We start from the raw sequence: 22,279 nt of genomic DNA, 5'->3' as shown, positions 1-22,279 counted from the left end.
TCATAGCTTAACATGCAGTTGTTTGTTGATTCTCTATAAAAGCTCTATTTGCTCTATTTTGAAACATTGGCTCAAGCGATGACATGTCAGGTGTTTTTTTTTCTACTATTGTGACTATATGCCATCATTTATTTTATTTCTTACTTTTTATTTTATTGTGACTTTATATCTCACACATGACTTTTCTCATAATTTTGACTTAATGTACCATAAATACAACTTTCTTACAATTTACTTTATTTTTCATTGTTGTGACTTTTTATCTGCTATTTCTCATAATCTCCTAATTTATTTAATAGTTGACTTAAATTCTTACAATTGTGACTTTATTTTTCACAATTGTGCTTTATTACTTGTCATTGTGACTTTATATCTCATAATTTACTTTATTTCTTGCAATTGTTTGTGACTATCGTTATTCATGTAATTGTGTAGACAGTCACAATTGTAAGAAATAAAACCAATTATGAGATATTTTGTGTTATTGTGACTTTAAAGCTCATAATTCTATTTCTTACAATTGTGACTTTGTCTAATAAAAACAATGTTTTTTATAATTATGACTTAATTTCACATTGTGACTTAATTAACTATTTCTTACAATTGTAACTTTATCACTCGTTATTATGACTTTATTTCCCTCTACTGTGACTTTCTAGTAACTGATTTTTATATATAATAATTACAACATTATTTCTTATAATTATGACTTTATTTCTCATTGTGACTTCATATGACGTAATTGATTATTTCTTACAATTGACCCTTCGCTAAGCCCCGCCCTCCTTAGTTACTGTTACTACGCCTGACAAGCTTTCGCGCCTGGCACGTCTATTACAGTATGTATGCACCGGTGTCAGACATTCCCAATGAGATTAGTCATTTTTGGCGAACAGGTAAAATATCTGAGAGAGCAAGACAAAAGGGATTGCAGTATTCATTCGAGGGATATATCCACGACATAATATGCAACCGATTACAGAATAATTTCATCAAAATTGAAGCTAAAGCCTATATGTCCCAGCGCAAGCAGCAGCCGCCTCATACCCTGACCATTCAAATGGGAAACACAAATTGAGGAACAGGTATAATCATGCACAGCAGGGTAAGTGAAATTTGAAAATAATCGAATAATTATAAATCAAACAGCTTATCCATAAATCTTGTGGAATAAACACAAGACATAAGCCTGACCACTTTGCAATGAAAACATTCTCCCTCTTATATTTTTTAGCGCCAGGCTACTGCTCACACGTCGTGGGTCACATAAGTGTCTACTGTTAATGAACTGATTAAGTCTGCATACCAACCTTTTCCCTGGAGATCTCCGGCAAGCTCGCTGATGTTCCCTTCTTAGAACTAACACTGGGAGAGCCGCGATAGGATTGGGGTACTCAGGGGAAGGCCGTCGATTAACAAAATGCTGAAATATATTTTAAAATATGTCAGTGAGCCTCCGTCTTGCCTTTAATCACACTGCTTGATCCACGCCCGGCATTTCTCCCCTTGGGTTTTAGGTTTCGAGAAAGGAAAGAATTCCACCACCGGATTTGCACAATCCATACGCACAACGCTTCGGCATGTTTCCCTCGCTCGAAAGCTTGCCAGACCTCCTACGCCTGGTTACGGTTGCTAAGCCAAGATTGGCCTGTGGCGGTTTTCGGGGCGTGGCTTAGTGAAGGGTCAATTGTGACTTTATCATTCATAATTATGACTTCATATCTCAAAATTGCATTTTTCACAAAAAATATACAAGTTTATATTACTTTCAATTTTACTTTTACCCTGAGGCGTACACCAATTTCAGTAGTGTACAGATCAGCTCTGAGATTCGGATCAAATGGTGTGTGTGTGTGTGTGTGTGTGTGTGTGTGTGTGCCCTCCACAGGAGCAGTACCAGTTCTGCTACCGTGCAGCGCTGGAATACCTGGGCAGTTTTGATCACTATGCAACCTAAAACCTTCCCCTGGACCAAGGGCCACATCATCACACACCGAGACCTGCGTCTGATCAATCTGACTGCCTCTTTGTGTTGCCCACAGCTCCAGAGTCTGTTTGATTTCTCCAGACAGCACACAATTTAACAGCCAGTCAGGGAGGGCAGCTGAGATACAGAATTGTCACAACACATTGTAGCTGCAATCATATAGCTGAAAGTTGTCAAGTCATATTTGGGGTTGAGTACAGATTTGGCATTACAGCTAACAGGCCAACAGATCCAATGAAATCTCCTGAAGCCAACCATGTGCCGTCTGGACCAATTCAACAGGCCAATGAGACTCTGAAATTGTGGGAGACGACAACAATCAAACAATTAGATGGTACTTCTTATGTGTCATAATTTGTTTAACAACAACAACAAAAAAAACAGTAAGGGGATGCAGTCCGGGGTTTAGAGTTTCCACTGTTTTTTTTGTCACCGGTTGTATAGTGGATCCACCAACTCACTTGTTTAAGTGATGCATACAAAATGAAATTCAAAAGAACCCTAAGTATTGGTGCTTACGCCAGTATCCTGTTCGTTTATCTGTAGCACACACACATAGATATACGTACATATCTATCACAGATTTAAGACAAGGAAAAATAACAAGCTGAAAATGGAGATTTGTCTCAAAAACTGTGCAATATTGAACGTGACGGCACCTTCAAGTTTTAAACCACTCAAGTATTAGAGATATTCTCACTGTAATTATATTGTCTCATTAATCCTATATGATATAAAGTATAAAACAAATGTGTTATTATGCATATTAGCAATACATATACATACATATATATATATATATATACATATACATATATACATATATATATATATATATATATAAACTGTCAATGTATTGAGTGATATTTATACTATGTGAGTGAGGTTCTTGTCAATGCACATACGTTAAGAAAAGTACTGATTGCGGTAAAATTTTAAGATTTTTTTTTCTTTTTTTTTCACTAAACTGTTACCAAAACAACTATTTAGATGCTTTCAATCAGGTTTGAAAGTTAAAATGTCGAAGCTAAACTCTCTAAACATGAGCTGATGTGTTCAAAACAATAACATAATGGATCATTTGACACTGGTAGTGCCTTATCATAGTCACATGTTTAAAATGGTTATATGTTTAATATTTATGGATATGAACCTGATTTATCTTTTTAAAAAAATACATATAAAACAATATATATATACAATGCGTAATAAAACAGAATCAAATACAGTTATATCCACCTGAGCGAATTTTAATATATATTTCACACACAGACCAATTTTAAGTACCAGTGCGGTTTATTCATTCAAGTGAAGTACTGCCAAGAAGACTAGACAATTATATTATTGAAAGCCAATATGTGTCCATTTTTGAGCGGGCACACGTTTATTGCATCTATATTGGGCCAAGAGAACTGCATATTCCATTACATATATAATAGCTATTACATTATAAATGATTTGTATTTGAAATTATAATTCTAATTCAGTAAAGTTTTTCGCAGTTTCAGTCCATACCGCTGCAGGAAACTTTAATTTCTAACGGTTCACGTCTGCTTTCTTGTTTATCAGCGTTGTGAGGTGTCATCATCTTCACATATGTTTGAAAGCATCAGTGATGTTGGTGTGTCAGCATCAACAAAAAGACGATATGACGCATTCAAAAGGGAGATTTCAAAGCCAGAGCTAGTTGCTTCAAACTAAATTAAATTGAAAAGTGTTCACTGTAAGTTTGATGTCTAAAATTTGATTCATAAAACATCAATGCATGACAAATTAGAACTACAACCTGTATTACAACACATAAAAATGACCCTGACGTGTCTATATGAGTATCATGGCCCATGACAGTCTGGTTATGGTTTTGGAAATGACTGCACTCTTGTTCTATGCACTAACCCTTACTATTTCTTCAACACAGAATGTTATTTGTATTGAATGAGATTAATTTCACAGTGTTGCTCACAGTGTGTGCATGTTAAGAGAAAAATAAGTTTTGGTTACAAAGCTTAAGAAAACATGCGCATAATGTTATTGTTGAATACTTAAGATGACAGGGTGGTATAAAATGAGTGATTTTCCTTCCATCATTCAGTAATTCCCAAGGAAGTCTGGTCACTGCGAACTTCAGCTCATTTTACTTTCAGTGTAAGGACATTTTTTCTTTATTTGCAACATCTTTGTCTTTGAGTACTTTTTTTAAAAACCAGAGTTGAGTTTTTTTTATTTGAAAATCTATCTTGCAGATCTACCTTCTCCTTATTATTACACATTACAACATATTAATATCACAACCAAGTTTCAGGGTTTTTCAAATTTCAACTTTTGTTGAAACTAGCTATGCTTATTTTTTCAAGAGGATATAAATTAGCATTTGTGTAATGGGACATTATCTGCTAATATCAAAAAAGAAATAAATTCATCTATTTTCCAGTGCATGACCGTCCCCATTTGTACAATACGAAGGCACCATCTGATTTTGATGAATTCATGACATTGTTTCATGTGAAAAATAAACTAGCACAATCTATATCATGTAATCTGACCAAATATGCATTGTATCACAATTTTCATATTGTCAAATGTTGTGAGTGGTTTTACAATTTCACCCATCAAGTAATGTGAAACACAAAAGGGAAATCTTTTACCTCTGATTTTGTAGTAAATGTAAATATTTCAGAGGACGTTTTCTTTTTTAATTTTCCTACTTTATGTTGTAAGGACAGCTGTGTGAGAATACAATTGTACTGGAAAAGTTTTATTTGTTACAAATAAAATGGTAAGAATAGTCCAGTGAGTCATTATTTCCTCTTGGTAATGGTTTGTGGGGCTTTCCATTCTTCACAATAAGTGATTGGTTATATTGACCAGTGACATGGCCGTGACATAGGCAAAATAAATTTCGGTTTCATCAACTTACAGGTTATAAAGTTTACTTTAGCTATGTCGGCGCTCACTTTTTCTGTCATTTAGGCCAAAATCTAATTTTATAAAAGATGAAGTGCTAGCCTGGTCCCATAGATACATCTATGGCCTGGTCCACCAATTGAGCGGAAGTACGTTGGAGGGCGGAGCCAGGCTAGTGTTACACACGGAATCTATGATGACTTGGGGTGTAACAATATATCATGTCACAATATATCGCAATACAAAAATATAATATGTATCGTGGATAGTGACAATATGTATTGTGTAGCCTATAGTTCACCCAAAATGAAAATTACTGTGCGTGAAAAAAATCAAGTTTACAGGGTTTTAGTGTCAGTAGGCTACTAAAATAATATATCATGTATAAACATGCAATGGGGGAATATTTGTGGGTCCTGATAATGCCAAATGTTTTATGTTACCAGTAAAAAGTGCCCTACATTATTTTAAATATAGGCCTATCTAGTCCGTGTAAGCATATTTCGTCTAAAATAATTCAGTATTTTCAGCTTCAGAATCATGGATATTTTTATTCTGGTGTCTCGATTGTCTTGTGCATTGGGTTACAAGTGCAAGCCTATTCATTTACACACACAATCTAATATAAAATTTAGCATTTTAATCAACAGTAAATTTTTTGTTAACCTTTTACCACATGTCTTGGAGTATCGCAATAATATACAGTATCGTGATATGTATCGATTCGTGACATGAGGGTATCCTTACACCCTTAAGACGAATGCTAGACCAAGACTCTCTTCTCCGTTCCTCAAATACATAAAACATTAGCCTTTATAGTGTTTTTTGAGTAAAGAAAACGCTGTAATTATTTAAATAACCAGTTTCTTTATTTACCCTTGCAAACAAGCCGAGACGGTCCTAACTGCTTACACTTCAGTCACGATAGAGGCGGGAATTAAGAGGTTTGTTTGACCGAGAGTTTTGAGGAGCCAATGGAGTTATGAGGTAGTCAAGCTCTTTTCAATACCTTTCATTGGTTAAATATTTGCAAAACCCACAGACAAACGTACAGGCTGACCAAAAGTAATTATGAAATATTTGAAACAGGGACAATGCACAAATAAACATTAAACTTGTTAAACAAGAGAATATGTCTTGGGCCAGGTTATAGCAACAATTGCTAATTTCCACCTGTAGTAACAGTGAAATATGGAGATACAAGCTTCTGCCCGACAGCAACAATACATTGTATTAATTTATAAAGTAATTGTCATACAGAGTTTTAGCATTGGAGTGCAATAATGCTAATAATGAAAAAAATATATATATTTTTATAGTATTGGGCCCCCCTTGGATGTGAAAAGTGAATTGTATTGGGCCCCTCTGAAAAGTGACGCCAAATCATCTCGATCGCCCCCCAGTGACTGGTCCTAGTATAGGTCATAAACCCCGTCTTATTCAACGGGACGTGAGACCAACTAAACAATTAAATTACACTTCAAATATCTTTTTTCCAAAGGTGGTTTCTGTCATTTGCTGTCGTTTTTATCACACTGATGTAAGTTCAAGTGTCTTTTTAAAATAAGTTTGTTTTTAGTTACGTGATCCTATAAAAACGGTGGTGTAACGTCATGATTGACAGCTGTGATTGGCAGGTTCTCTGAGCGAAGTAGTCACTGAAGCACCAACGGACTTTTTTTCGGGATTTTCGGAGGACTGAGGAGATTGTAATTACTTTATTTGAACAAGCCTCTTGTCGTACTGCACTCAAAAGGCATCAAAATTGGAGCAGTGCAGGGAGAGTACTTTACTTCCTTTCTCTTACTGTCTATGGATTAACAGCTGTTAGCGCCCCCTAGCGTCAGTTCAACAGTTTACCTACAGTCTTCACAATGTATTGGTATTAGTTTTAATGTATGAGTACATTATGATTAAATATTGTGTAAACATGTTAACATTGTGTATATCTCCTTTGCTTTTAAACTGTATAATATACTATCAGCATTATAGCAGTCACCCAATCATTTTTCAATATTTTGTATAAACAAGGTAGCTAATTTTAGTTTAAATCAATAGTGGGAACAATGTACAGAGTGCTGGTAAGCTTTTTATATTTATATCTAATTCCAGGCTATACAGAAGCTGAGAATAACATCCACCTTCTGTTATGAAAAAGTACAAATCCATATTATAATTCCTATGCAGCTTTCTGTTGGTTTAAAAGCAAGCAAGCACACAAGCAAATGCACACAAGCAAATCACCAGCAATCAATCATATCCAAAGTAAGTCAAAGCAATATGCTGTTTAGCTCAGTCACTGTTTCAAGTTTCAATCCTCATCAACATTTAACACACAAACACACGCTCATTTTCAGAATAATATTCACGTTTACTACGACACTACTGCAGACGTCGGGTAAAAAGGGACATTACTCAATTACAAGAACTTTGGGCACCAAAAGAAGAAAGACACACATTGCATTCCCGACTGCTTTAATAAATCAGAGCCAAGTGTTTCTTCCACTTAGTCTCATTCAAGCAGGAATCAGCTGTATAAAACAGTCAAGCATGTTCTGCACACCTGCATTGGACAGTCAGTCAACAAGTAAACATTAGATGAGAGGGACGTTTCACACATTCACTACCATGTGTCATCATACAAGCATTGATATTCAAGGAGAATGCATTCCAAAGTTCTCCCAAAGACAACGTGGTTTTTATCTAATCATAACATTCAAGTTCATATCCTGTTTTTTTCTTCTTTTTTTCTTTTTCTTCTTTTTGGTTTTCTTACATTTAAAACCTCTTTCTGTCTTGATTGGCAAATAGTTAAAAACTGTTAGTGGCAGGCGTGCTGATGGGTCACATGTCCGTTTCAGTCTTGGCCCTTTAACAGTTTCACAGAGTATGAAAAAGGTTCTGCTACAGGCATCTTGAAAAATAACTGAGTTTTTTTTCTCCCAAAACAAAATGCAGAGTAACACGATTCCACACGGAACTTAAAACAACTAAAAAAAAAAAAATTTTAAAAAAACCTGATCAGTCTTTTGTTTTACGGTTTGATTTCTTTAGCTTATGTTTAAAATAGTATGACTGTTCATTTTTTCGTACCAACATTCAAATTTCAATACTGCTGAAGTTCTACAAAGGCATAAATAAAAACAGAATATAATACATGATGCTGTATAAAATTCAAAATAAAATTTGTATACTTAGTTTTTTTGTTTTTTTTCATTTCTTTTTTTTTTGTGGAAATAATTACCAGAGAGGCAAATGACGTTTTTGAGAGCAGGAAAACACCAAGTACACCCCTGAGATTAAAATAAATTCCCTATATGCATGTGAGACCAGTTGTTCTACTCGTTGCCTGAAACTACACATTGCGCTACGGAAAACTTGAAGGCACAAAAACTGAGGCTTTTTGACCCCAGGACTCCACACACCACACCCCCAGCTCACTCGTAACAAATGACTCCAACACTTCACATCAGAACGGAACACTTTAGATAATCGTGGTAACAGAATTAGTGTCCGTGCGGCTCAGGATACTTCAACTTGGGGCTCATAGTTTTTTGTTTAGTTTTTTTAGGTAGGAAAAAAAAACTAAAAAACAGCTGAGTCAAAGTTCATACATTAGAGGGAGCAAGGCAGTGATTGAAGGTTAAGGGCCAGAATTCAGAGAGAATCTAACAGTTGAGACGCTCTGTGAACGATAGATGCCCTGCATTAAGGCTGGATAATCATGGACTACGGTAAGTTAAAAAAATTAAAACTGCAGGACCTCCAGAACAGTCACCAAGATACACCATATATAACATACCGGTAGTTGTGTTCCTCCTCCTCTTTTCCTTTTGTTTTAACCCAACATATACTTATACATATATTCTTTATATATATATATATATATATATATAGATGTGTATATAGATACACATAATTCTGAAGAAAGTTAAGAGTATTATATTAAAACAAGGCTTTTCAAAGGTTGTTATGCACAATATATAAATGTATGCTACAAGATATACAAGGGTTTAAGTCACAACGATCTTTACGGATACATCCAAGCATTCGACACCATACCTTTGGCTTGAAGATTAGTTTAACGGTGAAGTACACAAATAATATAAACCAAAAAAAGGAGAGAAAACTGTTGGAACCTGTTCAGACACAAATAAATTGCTATTTAAATGTGACAAAAAAAAAAAAAAAGAATATTCAAGTTTTATGTTCTTACACTTTGATAAAAAGTGTGAATTTAACCCCAAGTTGAGTGATATTGAATTTCGACAACACTTTGAGCAAAAAAGAGCAGGTAATACGATAAACTGGATTTTTCAAGTTTGTCATTCCACATGTGCAAGTCAGTATTTATATTTAGATGTATAAAAAAATGCTACAACTCGTACGCCAAGCCACAGTCTCTGATCTCGTCCAGATCAGAGTAAAAAGAAGGGCTTGAAAAGTGGCAGGATAAAAGCATCCTCCGCTCCTCGTTTCTTTATCTCCGCATCTTCCTCGGAAGAAAAGAGGTGGCAGTGGAGTCTACCTGTAGCCCGGAGAGGGGAAAAGACCACTTCTTTTCCTTCTGTGCCTCTTGCGCCCTCTCCTGCGAGTTCTGTTTTTTCTGATTCACTCGCTGTCGGTCTCCAGCTCTGTGTCGGACCACTCCACGGGCTGCAGCAGGCCGCTCTGTTGGGCGTACTCGATCACTGCTTTGTAGCAGAAGTAGTACTGGTCCCAGGTTTGGATGCTGAAGGCACGCTGCGTCCGCATGCGACGCACCGTCTGCTTAATGTCCACTGTCCCGATGTCCTCCAGACGGGAGAGACAAATGTCTAAAGTACAAAACGTGCCTGAGGGAGAAGAATAAAGAAGGCTTGTAAGACACGCTATAGTGCAGTTAAGAAATTAGATGGAAAAGAATGTAGACTCACCTGTTCTGCCGATGCCTGCACTGCAGTGCACCAGCACTGGGGGGCCTCCTGGGGGGCCCGTCCAATCAGGATACAGTGTTCGTAATGAGGACTCTTGTCTCTGTTTCACGTGTGCCCGGAAATCCAACATGGCTGACGCTGACTTCGGAACACCAAAATCTGGCCAGCTCATGTAGAGATACTGAGACACTTCCCTACATTCTCCTGTCTGAAAGAGAAGCTTATACTGTCATTTACATTATTATAGACATTAACATACATATAAAAGGCCTCAACATATCCCTTGTAACTACACAATAAGTGTGTGATCTAAGGGTGTGTTCACTCTTGGCAGGGTTGGTTCAATTGAAACGCGTCTCGACCAGTGGGGCGCTATAGCACTCAGCTATAGACACAGAGTACAAACAAAGCCAAACCAGTAGAGTAAGGGAAAATTGTACATACCTACAAAAACAACAACAACAACAACAACCCTGATCTCATGCCACACGCCAGAATACATTGCAGAGCAAAGAGGACGCACCGGCAGACAAGACAGCAGTCTCAATTCTTTCAATTTTACAACTAAATTCAAACAATAAATGTGGTTTTGGCGCTCTTTCATATGACAAATCGCTATAGCCTCAGTTGAAGTGGCACGTGAACCGATCATCTCTTCCTCTTTACTACTAGTTACAGCACTAAATAAACATGAACGAACATCCGAAAGTATATTGAAAGTTACAGTACAACTTACTGAAATGCATCATGTCTTGAGTAATCGCTCAATCAGTGTGTTTCAACCAGGGACAGACGTTAATAAAACAGCTTGAGAAGAATGTCTCGTAACATTACATTTACCTCAGGAAAGCCATTCATTACAATTAGCAAGAAAATTTACTCTAGAGAGGAGAGGAACATTTTTCAAAAAAACATACACTATTACATATTCATATTTGTACTCATTATTATACTAATTATTATATTTTTAATAATAATATTCCTATTATTACACTATATTAATATTAAGTTATTATTATAAAAAATGCATTATATGCAATTGTATACAAATGTACCAGCTAAGAGAGAAAAATGAACGGAATCAAATCACAAGCTTATGAACAGAAATCAAATCGTGACATTTGTCAATGCCCAGCCGTAATAAAAACAGTAAAAAAATATATAGGCAACAAAAGATAAAAACAGAGACTGAGGGACTGACCTGAGTGTTGAAGAGCTCCAAGTGTGATAGCTTAAAGTCCTGAAACATCTCAATATGGACATTTCTCACCAAAAAGTACCCATAATCCTCAGTGCGGCCAGCCTCTAATGGCCAGTACTGTCCGCATTTCACTCGGCCTCGCTCTACGACTCTGAGATGGACAAAGATAAGATTGTCAAGAATTATACTGGTCTTCTTTACCAGACATTAATCCTTATAATAATATGACGAAGACAAAAGATAAATAAACTGAATAAAAGGACAAACATTCTATGATCAATTCATATTGTTTAAATGACTATTTCTGTCATTCAACAGCATAACATGTAAATAACTATCATAGGGCTGCAACAATATAATTCTACCACAATTGTAATTGCATGTCAAAGAAAATGGACAGCATAAAGGAAGGGAGCGCAATAATTTTGTCTGTCAAATTTCTTTCTAGAGCTAATTTGGAATGTGTTCGATTAAATTAAAAAACAACAAAGCTTTTTTTTTTTATTGAAGTATTTGACAAACCAGTACACTACCGTTTAAAAGTTTTGGGTCAGTAAAATGTTATAATGTTGGTTCGAAAGAACCATGGCTGCATTTATTTAATCAAAAATAGAGCAAAACAGTAATATTGTGAATATTATTAAACTGTTTTCTATTTTAATATTTTAAAAGGTAGTTTATTTTCAGCAGCCATTACTTAAATTTTCAGTCACATGATCCTTCAGTAATCATTCTAATATGCTGATTGGTGCTCAAGAAACATTTCTTATTACTACCAATGTTGAAAACAACTGTACTGCTTAATATTTTTGTAAAAATCATGATGCTTTGAGGGATTCTATGATGAATACTAAGTTCAAAAGAACAGCATTTATTTGAAATAGAAATCTTTTGCAAAAATCTTACTGACCCCAAACTTTTGAACAGTATTGTATTTGTCACTTGCAGGCTGCAGCCCTTTATTATTGTGTCCAAAATCCTGTTAAAGCATCATTAAAAAAAAATCTTAAAGAAAAAGCAATATAACTTTTTATAGAAGGAAACTAACCTTGTAGTCATAACAATGATTAAAACCATTTGCTCCCACACCATTCGCCAAAAGTCTCCAAACGTTTTTGGCAAAGGCCCTGAAACAAGCCAAAATGTTACATTTACTGTATGTGTACTTCACAAAACAATTTTTAGTTGTGAAAAACAAAAGTCTTACCCTGAGTAGCTATGTAAGCATTACTCCTCTTGTAACCGTCCATGAAACTAGCGTTGATGTAGTCAGACGTCTATATAAAATAAAATAATAATCAAATGTAATGTGTTATTATCGGTAGCTAGTACTTTTAAAAATTGTTTTCAGTAATTGATATAAAGCAGAAAATACATTAACATTAGAAGGGATGCACCGAAATTTTGCTCGCCGAAAATGTAAGGTTTTTGGCCGAAAGAGGAAAAAGGCCGAAAATATATGCCCCAGCATATGACTGTGGTTATTGAATAACTGCACTTATGCAGCTCTGTATGACAATAAGTGTTATTTGCAGTTGTTTTAATAGTGGGCACACTGCATCTGCTAGACTACAAGGTAGTGGAGGGGTCTAAAATGAAAGGCATGTTGTACTCCTTTGATTTAAAGTGTGTGCTGCACACTACTGAGAATATTGAGCTGAAACTTGACTTTACAAAATTAAATTGCTAATCAAATCGCAATATCGGTCAGAAAAATCATAATTCGATATTTTCCCCAAATCACACAGCCCTGCCGAGCAGGTGAGTCGAAGCATTTTGGTGTGTTACTTTAAATAAAAGTATGGTAATTTTTATTTTATTGGCTTGTATTTTTTAAATTCAGATTCAATATATTTATTGAATTTAATTAAAAAGTCTAATATTAATACAATTATACAAAATAGATTAATTTAAAGTAAGAAATTAATCATTATTTTAAAGTCCTTCTCGGTTTCGGGTTTCGGCCAAGTGCTTTCAGAATTTTCGGTTTCAGTGCATCCCTAACATTACACACATAAATTTACTAAGATTAAAATTTAAAAAAGAAAGAAGCTATAATATAATACTAATAATAATACTATAATATGACTGCAATGAACAATGACAACCATGAAGATCATCATAAGGGGAAATGGGCATTACTCTGACCTCGTCGTCCTCATCATTGAGCGGACAGAGTCGAACGCGTGATTGGTCAAGGCAAAGGACGTCACTGTAGCGATTCTTTATCTGGTTAGAGGCTTTCCTGTCAGAATAAATATCATATTTATACAAGCAAACACTTCTTGGTCTGTAAATGTATCGTCAAATACATTTACAGACAAAGAAGTTTATCATATGTCAAACAACCAAATGCAAATGTCACTTACTTAGAGTAGTCAAAGGTTCCAGCAGGAGGTTCCTTGCGGATCTCCTCGTACTCCTGATAAATGCCCTTCTTCTTTTTGCGTTTCACGTGCTGCACCAGATCCTGCAGGCTCATTCCGCCCGGCTCAGCAACGTGCACCGACAACGCAGCCGCTTCCGTCGTCGTTCCCGGAAACCAGCTCATATCTGGAGTGGGGCTGTGATGGAGGGGTGGCGGCCTTGATTTCAGTGGGAGGGGTGGAACGCCATCTCCATCCACTTCCTCTTCCAGAAACTCCATTTCCTGTTGGCTGTCCTCAGCACCGTTGCCATCCTGCCTACTGTCGTCTAAACATGCTCCTTCCACACCCATAGTCCCTCCTCCTGATAATATAGCACCAGCTGTGTGTTTGTGATGTAGGGGCGTGTCTGGTGGCGTCTCTGACTGTGGGGGCGGCTGACGGCCACGGCCATTGACGGCATTGGCGTTGGACCCCAAAATGCCCCCGGAACCTGGCAGCACAGAGCCATTCCAATGCGCGTGCCCTGCAGCCCTGTGGTTCTGCAGGTTGGCATTGCCGTCATCTAGTAAGGTGCAGTTCGAGTTCAGTCCGTCCCCCAGGAGGGTGGCCCCTGAAGTATTGGCAGTTAAGGGGTCAGCTGAGGTGTTCTGCCCATGCTCCATGGAGTAGGAGCGGAGCAGGCTGCCCAAGCAGTCTGCAGTGACGTAGGAAGAGTTATTGGGGTGATTGGGGCTGGAGTTGACACAGGACTGGATCCAGGCAATGTGACTATACTGTGAAGAGCCACCCAAATGTTCTGGAAGGGAGTTGACCGGGATGTGATTAACCAGTTCGTGGGCTCTTACAGTGCACACCTGCAGAGGTAGAGAAAAAAGAAATTCACATGAAAATAAATAAGCAATCACATTCAAATGATTGAAACCTTCCAAGAGTTTCAAAAAGTTTAATGTTTGTATATTCAGTCATTCAGAGCTCTAGACATACCCTCTCTCTCAGTTTCTCTCTCACAAACAGACGGAGTACCGCAAACGGTGCTCGGAACCACAGCGGAGACGACACAATGAAGACGCATTTCAGACGAGCAGGGAAAGCCCCCTAAATTACAAAAAAGACAGACAGTAAGCACAATACACAAAGGAATGTGGTATTTCCATTCACAGACCCACCCATTAAACAAACCATCTAAAAAAAACAGGAACATACACAATGGTTCAAAAGTTTGAAGTCAGTAAGACTTTTAAATGTTTTTAAAATAAGTCTCTTATGCTCATGAAGGCTATATTTATTTGATCAAATATACAGTAAAAAATTAGATTGTGTGAAAAATTATTACAATTTAGATAACTTTTCTGGTTGATTTATTCCTGTGATGGCAAAGCTGAATTTGTATCAGCCATTAAGGCCCATTCACCCAACGATGATAGTTATCCTTGGTGTGAACGGCCTTTAATTTTCTAATCTCACATGACCCTTCAGATATCACTTTAATATGCTGATTTGCTGCTCAGGAAATATCTGTGTGGAAAACAGTTGTGTTGCTTGATATTTTTGTGGAAAGAATTTCCAGGATACTTTGAATAGAAAGTTTATTAATTTGAAATACAACTATTTTATAAAAATATAAATGTATTTACTGTCACTTTTGATTCATTTAATGTGTCCTTGCTGAATAAAGTTTTAAACCGTATTAAAAACAACAACAAAAAAACGTACTGACTCAACTTTCTCACTGGTGGATTATCTTTGAATACACTATATGCCTTAAAGTGTGTAGACATATAGCGTATGCCAACAAACTCATGTGCTTGCTAAACCATCTGCATTAATAAGCGGTTCATCCTCTCTTTGCTGCAGCTTCCACTATTCTGGGAAGGCATTATGTTGGGGACTTGTTCCCATTCAGAGAATACAGCATCAGCGAGGCCAGGCAGTTAAGATGAGTGATGGGTTCTGGATTGCAGTCTGCGTTCCAATTCATCCCAAAGGTGTTCAGTGAAGTTCAGATCCAGGTTTTGTGCAGGCCAGTCAAGTTCTTTCACACAAAACTCATTAAATAATCTATTAATGGATCTTGCTATGTGCATAGGGGCATTGTAATGCTTGAACAAAAAAGGCTTGTCTCTTTCTACTAAAATGTTTGTCTATGGAGGCCGTGCGACTGCATGCTTGATTTTTTTGCACCTGTTCTGGGTTAATTAAAATGGAATGTCTACATACTTTTCACCATTTCTGGACAAAGCAAAGAGACTTTGTCTCATGTTGCACTCTCAGAATAATCCTTCTAAGGTCAACAGTCTCCCTAAATAGCAGTACTCAACGACTTGAACAATCACATTTTTCAGGAAATTTCTCAAGATCTGGTCATTATTTCCTCCATTGCCACTTTTTTCAACCAGAAGAACCAAACAAACCACTGTTTCCAAGTAGAAGATTCAAAATGCAAGAATTAAAAAACTGGAAATTTAGTTAAATGAGCACAAGAAGTACTAAAAATGCTTAATAATTTTCATTTACTGAAATGAAAAAAACTTTCATTTTTCTGACAATCATTCAAATGAAGGTCAGAATGTTTTTGTTTGATTCTGAAAGGAATCTAAACTTTTATCCAGCAAAGAAGCATTAAATTAGTCAGAAGTGACAGAAAAGACCTTTACATTATTACTAAAGATTTTTATTTCAAATAAATTCATCAAAAATCCTGAGAAAAAAAAAGAAAAATCACGGTTTCCACAAAAACGTCACAAAAGCGGCACAACTGTTTTTAACATTTATAATAATAAAAGTTTCTTGAGCAGCAAATCAGCATATTTCTGATATTTTCCATCAGAGAAATATTACATTTTAAAATATATAAAAAATGAAATCAATTACTTAAGTTGTACAAAATATTTCTAAATATTACTGTTTACTGTATTTTTGTTTAAATAATGGCAGCCTTGGTGAGTACAAGAGACTTCTTTCAAAAACTTGTGACCCCAAACTTTTGAATGTTACATATGAACAAAAGTAACATAGCAAACAGCAATATTATCAACCTTTTGTTCACTAACATATTCAGTAGCTTTTGCAACCGAACTCAAGACACTATTACAAAGCCTTGCCAGTTGCAGGAAAACCAACAATTTTCAAGGAAGTAAATAAAATCATAGCGATATGTAAAATGCAGTTGTATGATATATTGTAAAATTGCAATATATCACCAGCCCTTCTTGTATTTTGAGTTGCTCAATATCGCGATATGCAATATTATCAATTTTTTATATATATATTTTTGTTTTGTTTTGTTGCTATATAAATAAGTGTTACAGTGTGGTCAGCAGGCACCAAGATGAAGGAGATTCAAAAACAAAACAGGCTTTATTAATAATCCAAACACTCTGAATGAACATGCAGGACAATAATGCAAAACACACAATGCATAAACGAGAACTGACTAAGGACAACTGAATACGTAACTATAACGTAGTTAAGAGTATACGTAACTCTTATACGTAACTATAGAAACATACGAAGACATAATCAGTAACCAATGAAACCAAAACTAAACAGAGCGGGGAAACAGGAACTAAAGGAAACAGAACAGAATGTCAAAATAAGGGTCCAAAATAACAGAATTGAAACCAGACAAATAGCTTGTTGGGTTATTGGATGAGAAGATTTCTAAGATTGCTGATATTTCACCAGGATCAGCATTGCTAGTCTCTGCGTTTTCTAGACAGGCTGTCAGTCAGTGCAGGTTACATTATTACGGCACTATGTGGCGGCCAGGGACGGTCTTTGAGTGAGTCATTAAACCTTTCATTCAACTAATACGTTCAAAAACGCTGATTCATTCAGTAATGAAACGAGATGTTGAAATAATTTTAACTTTGAGGACCACTTTACAAGGCTCAACCGACCAGCAATGTGTCACCGGGGTGACGCTTCACTTCATAGAGACCCATGGCATTGATTCAATGCATAGACCAGCGCTGATGCCATTCATGGGAAATATCCTTAAACGTTGACAGGATGCTACGACAAAGATTTTGCTTTCCTCTTCAGACATGGCAAACTTTCTTTTCTTTCACAAATACATGCCTTGACCTGAAGAAGAGCAGACGCAGGTAATCGCACCTGCCCAGTCTCTCACTCACTCTCGGTCTGTTTAGGCTTTAGTACAAATCTACGGATCCTCTGTACAAATCACAATTGTACACTGAGTCTTAATTAAGTAAAAAAGTACCAGTTGGCCGGAAAAAAGACATTCTTCACTCTGTTATCATTAACTTATTTAACATTCAGTACACATGCATGAAGTGTAAAACAAGAATGGCAGAGCCTTATTTCAAATAAATAAAGAATGTGAACAACGTGGTTGCGGCGGCTGCTTGTATTACAGTAATGCTGTTATCACGGCAGCCCTAATAACACTAAATACAGATGACACATGAAAAGCTTAATAGATCTCAAAAGAGCAAATCCAAACCCCACTGAGTTCTACTGATGTACACACTGTGAAACAGACAGATGGTCTTGACAGCATAACAACACTTACTTTAAGCAGATTCAAAATCTTGACGCAAAGCTCATAGTCAAAGTTGGCATATGTAGAGTTAGTCATATCATAGATGAAAATGAGCCCATCTCTCTGTGTCTGAACACTAAGGGGGAGAGAAAGATGTTTCAGATGAAGATGCAGAGCAGTTAACCACATTAAATTTGATCAGATTTATGGATGTGGTCTATTTTACCTCTCAATGGCCTTGTCCAGCTGATATATAATGGCTTGAAGAACAGCCTTATGGGTAGTGAGGTCTGGCCGATGGAGACGTGCTGTAAAAAGTGCCAAAGCTGCACCTTTCGCGTCACGGCCGGGCTATACACAAAGAAGCCAAATTAATGCATATACAACTTACATACCGGTACACAACATACTTGCAATTAATGCATACACAACATACTTGTAACTAATACATACACACATTACCAGCAAGTGCATGTGAAACCAGTCAATGTAGCCAACCAGTTTAAAGTAGTAAAAGTCGCATTAAAACTGATTATTCCTTGTATCGTTGGAACAGTTCTCTTGCATGCTCAGTGCTCTGAAAACTGTTTAAGATGTGATGAATACATCAGACCTGCCTACACAAACACTTGCGCAAACTCTGTATACAGCATGATCCTGAATGAAAAATGGCTGAAACAAACAGTAACGACCAGACTAAACAAAGATCATGGAACTGCTCTGAGTGTGATGGTGTGATATCAGAGATTAAATTTCCTTTGCCGTCACTTTAGCAATGATGGTGGCCTTTATTTTCTGCTTCATTTACAGGAACAGTAAATATGAATGATTGCGACTTGCGCAGTTTTTCTTTCGCATAATCTGAAAGTGTTTAAAAATTATTGTGTCCAAATTCTTCTTGTCGTAGCAGTTGGCCAAAGTTTGGGTTTCTTACTAAGTTTCTTCTTCAGTCTTTCACAAAGTAAATGCAGATTTACACCACCATTTAAAAGTTTGGGAATTTTTATGTTTTTGAAAAAAGTCTCTTCACCAAGGCTGCATTTACAGTAAAAAATTTAAATACAGTAAAAACTGCAATATTGTGAAATATTATTACAATTTAAAATGACTGTTTGCTATTTTAATGTATTTTAAAATGTAATTTATTACTTATTTTCAGCTTATTACTCAGTCTTCAGTGTCTCATGATCCTTCAGAAATCATTCTAATATGCTGAAGATGTTGTGCTTAAGAAACATTTCTTACTGTTATCAATGTTGGAAACATTGCGCTGCTTAATATTTTGTGGAAACCAATGATACATTTTTTCAGGATTCTTTGATGAATAGAAAGTGCAAATGAACAGCATTTATTTGAGATACAAATTGTTTGTAACATTTTAAAAGTATTTACTTTTGATCAATTTAATGTGTCCATGCCGATATAATAAAAGTACACATTTATATATATTTAAAAAAATGCTTAATGACCCCAAACTTTAAACAGTAGTGTACCCACAGCATTTTTGTAAAATGTATTAGAAAGTTCTTTACATTCCTGTAAATGAAAGTAATGTACTATTTGCTCAGATGACTGAAAATGTCCAAAATCTGAAATAGTTTTAAATAGTTTTTAACATCTGACTACGAGAGCTGATCTGACCACAAAAACAACGATGACTTGAGTTTATAAATCATGCCATCTCCAATCTGTTCAGTAGAGAAGCAACAGCAAACTGGTAACAGCATCCCAAAAGCTGATCTGTTCATTAGTAATGTTCACACATTACATTCATCTGAAATCACACTCACCAGAACTGTGAATTTCCCACTGAGTAACTCGCTCCTTAAAGGCTCCTCGTTTGGGTTAATATTGTAGATGCCTTCCTTTATTCTGGTGTTCTGCAGACACACACGAGATAGAATGTAAATGGACTCTCTCACTCAGTATATTGGATGTTATCATATGAGCAACCACACACACACACACACACACCCCTTTTATGTAAGGTTACTGTACCTTGTAAGCTTGGAAGAGGTCAATGGCTCTGGAAACATCAAACTTTCTTGCCATAAGGAACTTAACCGCTGTCATCTGACTGACAAGATCTGCATTCTGAGACTGTTCCCGACATCTCAGCTCAGCCAGAAACTCCTCCACCGCCTGGCGCACACACAAACACAAATTTCATCTAAAAAAGACATGTTAATGACAGTTACACATCCCATTCACAGCATCTATTTTTTTATTTTTGTATATCCATTATAATACATTTTTTCCTATATAGTGTTAATTTTGTCTGACCGCTATTCCTAAGGATAAAAATACATAAACCTTGTTGATAAATCAGTTGATATTTGGCATTCTGAGATTATCGTAATGGCCAATAGACGTGCTGCTCGGCCAAGTTTGGCTGATTAGCATGACACCATCTGGCTGTGCAAACAGCATTCTTTTCAGTGACTGCCATTCAAAAGTCACTGTTTATTCTGGCAAAATACACTAAGATGAATAGGAAAGCTAACGGATGGCTTTTCTCCAGGTATTATTACAAAAATATTAACTCTCCCATGTCAAACCAACAAACTCAAAATTTAACAACTGCCTTGTCAATGAATAATGCATCTGTTTTTAGATAGTTATAGTTAATTTGGACAATCTTTATGTAATCATTTCAGTGTAAATTCAAAAAATTAGGGTGACGGTCAGTAAAAACTTTTTCAAAGAAATTAATAGCCTACTTATATTCAGCATGGATGGACACAATAGACATTACAAATAGGCCTAAATTATGTTCTTTGGATCATTAATCAAAATATCCTGAATACAAATAGTCTTTGTTTCCACAAAAATGTTGCTATAAGAAATGTTTCTTGAGCACCAAATAAATGAATAAATGACAGAAGCATAAAAGGACTTTTGAAGGATCATGTGACACTGAATACTGGAGTAATGATGCTGAAAATTCAGCTTTGCCATCGCAAGAATAAATTACATTAAAACAGAAAAGAGTTATTTTACATTGTAATATTTTAGATTATTGTTTTTCTTACTGTATGTGTTTGATCAAATAAATGCAGCCTTAGTGAGCATGAGACTTTTAAAAAACCCACATCTTACTGACCCCAAACTTTATAAGAAAGGTAGTATATTTACTAGGTTAAAATAACATTACTGTACATCCCACCCTCGTTATCCATATTACCAGACATTAAATGCCACTACTTAATGCACTAATAACGTCCCAGTCCATCTACCTCACATTACCTGATTTTCCAAAAATGAACCAGTTTTGCCAATGAAAAAAAAACAAAAAAAAAACATTTACTTCTGCAGTGCCCAAAGATGATACTACTCAATCAAATGCATGTGAAGAAGCAGGAGGATGATCTGACATCTGTAAAGAGAGACGGATCGTGTTGACAGACGTTATGCTATACTCATAATTACACCGTTTCCTCAACGAGTCAGAACAAATGGCACCTCCAGGCTCCAGCACTATATACGAGTGTTCACACGGTGGTGAGACAGGTTAACGTTACCTGTCTTACATTTCCCAGCACTGGAGCACATCACACACACCCGGTTCACTGATATTTACCGACAGCGACATGGGCATTCATATATCCACACATATGACAGGACAGCGATGCAGAAGTGTGCTATAACAGCTTTTATTTAATGCAGTCATATTGGAATAAGACTAAACAGACTAAATAACGCGAGTCACATTTACGTTGTATGTCACTAATGTTACTTGCTGCTAGACAGATGGTGTTCAGTCCAACATATGTAAGGGGCGTTTTACAATAAACCAGCTCTCCAAAAATCTACAATCATGCCTGTCAGTAAATATTTAATAAAGCGCTCAATATTCTGTTAAGCGTCGCTAGCTCGCTAACACGGCTAGCATTAACCTCAGCCACCTTAAAAAAATAGCTAACGTTACAGGGCCGCGATTCGCGTTAATAAATAAACCACAAACTGTATTATCTGACATATCACCATAGTACATGCTAAAACGGAGCTTGTGGCGGCTCAGCGTGAAACGCCACGGAATCGACGAAGGAGTAGTGAAAATATTTAGGTATCTTACCACCTCCTCTTGAGTTGTCAGGGCTTCCGCCATCTTGAAGCCTGAGCAGCAACGTCTACGGGCGCGCCCTCTCTGCTGACGGGAACGCGCCGCTGATGCCTGTCAAGCGTGCATCAGGATGGACGCGCATGCGCAGTAATGTGGTGAAACCATGCTTGAAAGTTAGCACACAAGATATTTATAAAAATTAATTAAGTAGGCACGAGGAGAATAGACTGGGAGCAGTTTATTTTTCAAGATAGATGTTCTAAATCTGTGGCAATCTATTTGTACAACAGTTATCAACTTGTCTAATTTAAGTTTGTTATGCGCCACTTCAT

General features: G+C 36.5%; 2 protein-coding genes across 4 annotated transcripts in view; one reads left to right on the top strand and one right to left on the bottom strand.

The window, feature by feature from the left end:
• The window catches only part of ptprdb (protein tyrosine phosphatase receptor type Db), an 83,863-nt gene extending 79,091 nt beyond the window's left edge, over nt 1–4,772 (top strand). The window contains exon 38 of the mRNA XM_082164415.1: nt 1,889–4,772. Coding sequence (XP_082020541.1) covers nt 1,889–1,957 — 69 coding nt within the window. The 3' untranslated portion in view covers nt 1,958–4,772. The remainder of the gene's footprint in view (nt 1–1,888) is intronic.
• Nucleotides 4,773–7,349: 2,577 nt separating this feature from the next.
• Nucleotides 7,350–22,057, bottom strand: ptpn9b (protein tyrosine phosphatase non-receptor type 9b). Of its 3 annotated transcripts, none has more exons than XM_082164420.1 (14): nt 21,960–22,029; nt 21,131–21,260; nt 19,883–20,026; nt 19,675–19,764; nt 18,111–18,235; nt 17,915–18,020; nt 14,362–14,472; nt 13,378–14,231; nt 13,157–13,253; nt 12,216–12,285; nt 12,057–12,135; nt 11,009–11,159; nt 9,808–10,015; nt 7,350–9,726 (listed from the first exon to the last, which is right to left on the bottom strand). In XM_082164420.1, exons 2-14 carry the CDS (start codon nt 21,185–21,187, stop codon nt 9,503–9,505), a joined length of 2,316 nt encoding a protein of 771 aa, XP_082020546.1. In that variant the 5' UTR covers nt 21,188–21,260; nt 21,960–22,029; the 3' UTR covers nt 7,350–9,502. The 3 variants fall into 3 exon arrangements, with proteins under 3 accessions (XP_082020546.1, XP_082020548.1, XP_082020547.1); XM_082164422.1 differs by having other exon boundaries at nt 21,192–21,260; nt 21,960–22,018; XM_082164421.1 differs by lacking the exon at nt 21,131–21,260 and having other exon boundaries at nt 21,960–22,057.
• Between the last annotated feature and the right edge of the window lie 222 nt (nt 22,058–22,279).

Source organism: Leuciscus leuciscus, assembly GCF_965113295.1.
Source record: "Leuciscus leuciscus genome assembly, chromosome: 3".
In the NCBI taxonomy this organism is placed as follows: domain Eukaryota; kingdom Metazoa; phylum Chordata; class Actinopteri; order Cypriniformes; family Leuciscidae; genus Leuciscus; species Leuciscus leuciscus.
The sequence above is the reverse complement of the archived record's forward strand: the minus strand, read 5'-3'. Positions and strand labels throughout refer to the sequence as shown.

Coding starts and splice junctions, on each gene's coding strand:
- ptpn9b (XM_082164420.1), bottom strand. CDS start 21,187: ATGTTTTTTTTTTGTTTTTTTTTCATTGGCAAAACTGGTTCATTTTTG. Junction 18,236..19,674: donor GTGGGAAATTCACAGTTCTG/GTGAGTGTGATT, acceptor CTTTGTGTATAG/CCCGGCCGTGACGCGAAAGG. Junction 9,727..9,807: donor TGCAGGCATCGGCAGAACAG/GTGAGTCTACAT, acceptor CTTCTCCCTCAG/GCACGTTTTGTACTTTAGAC.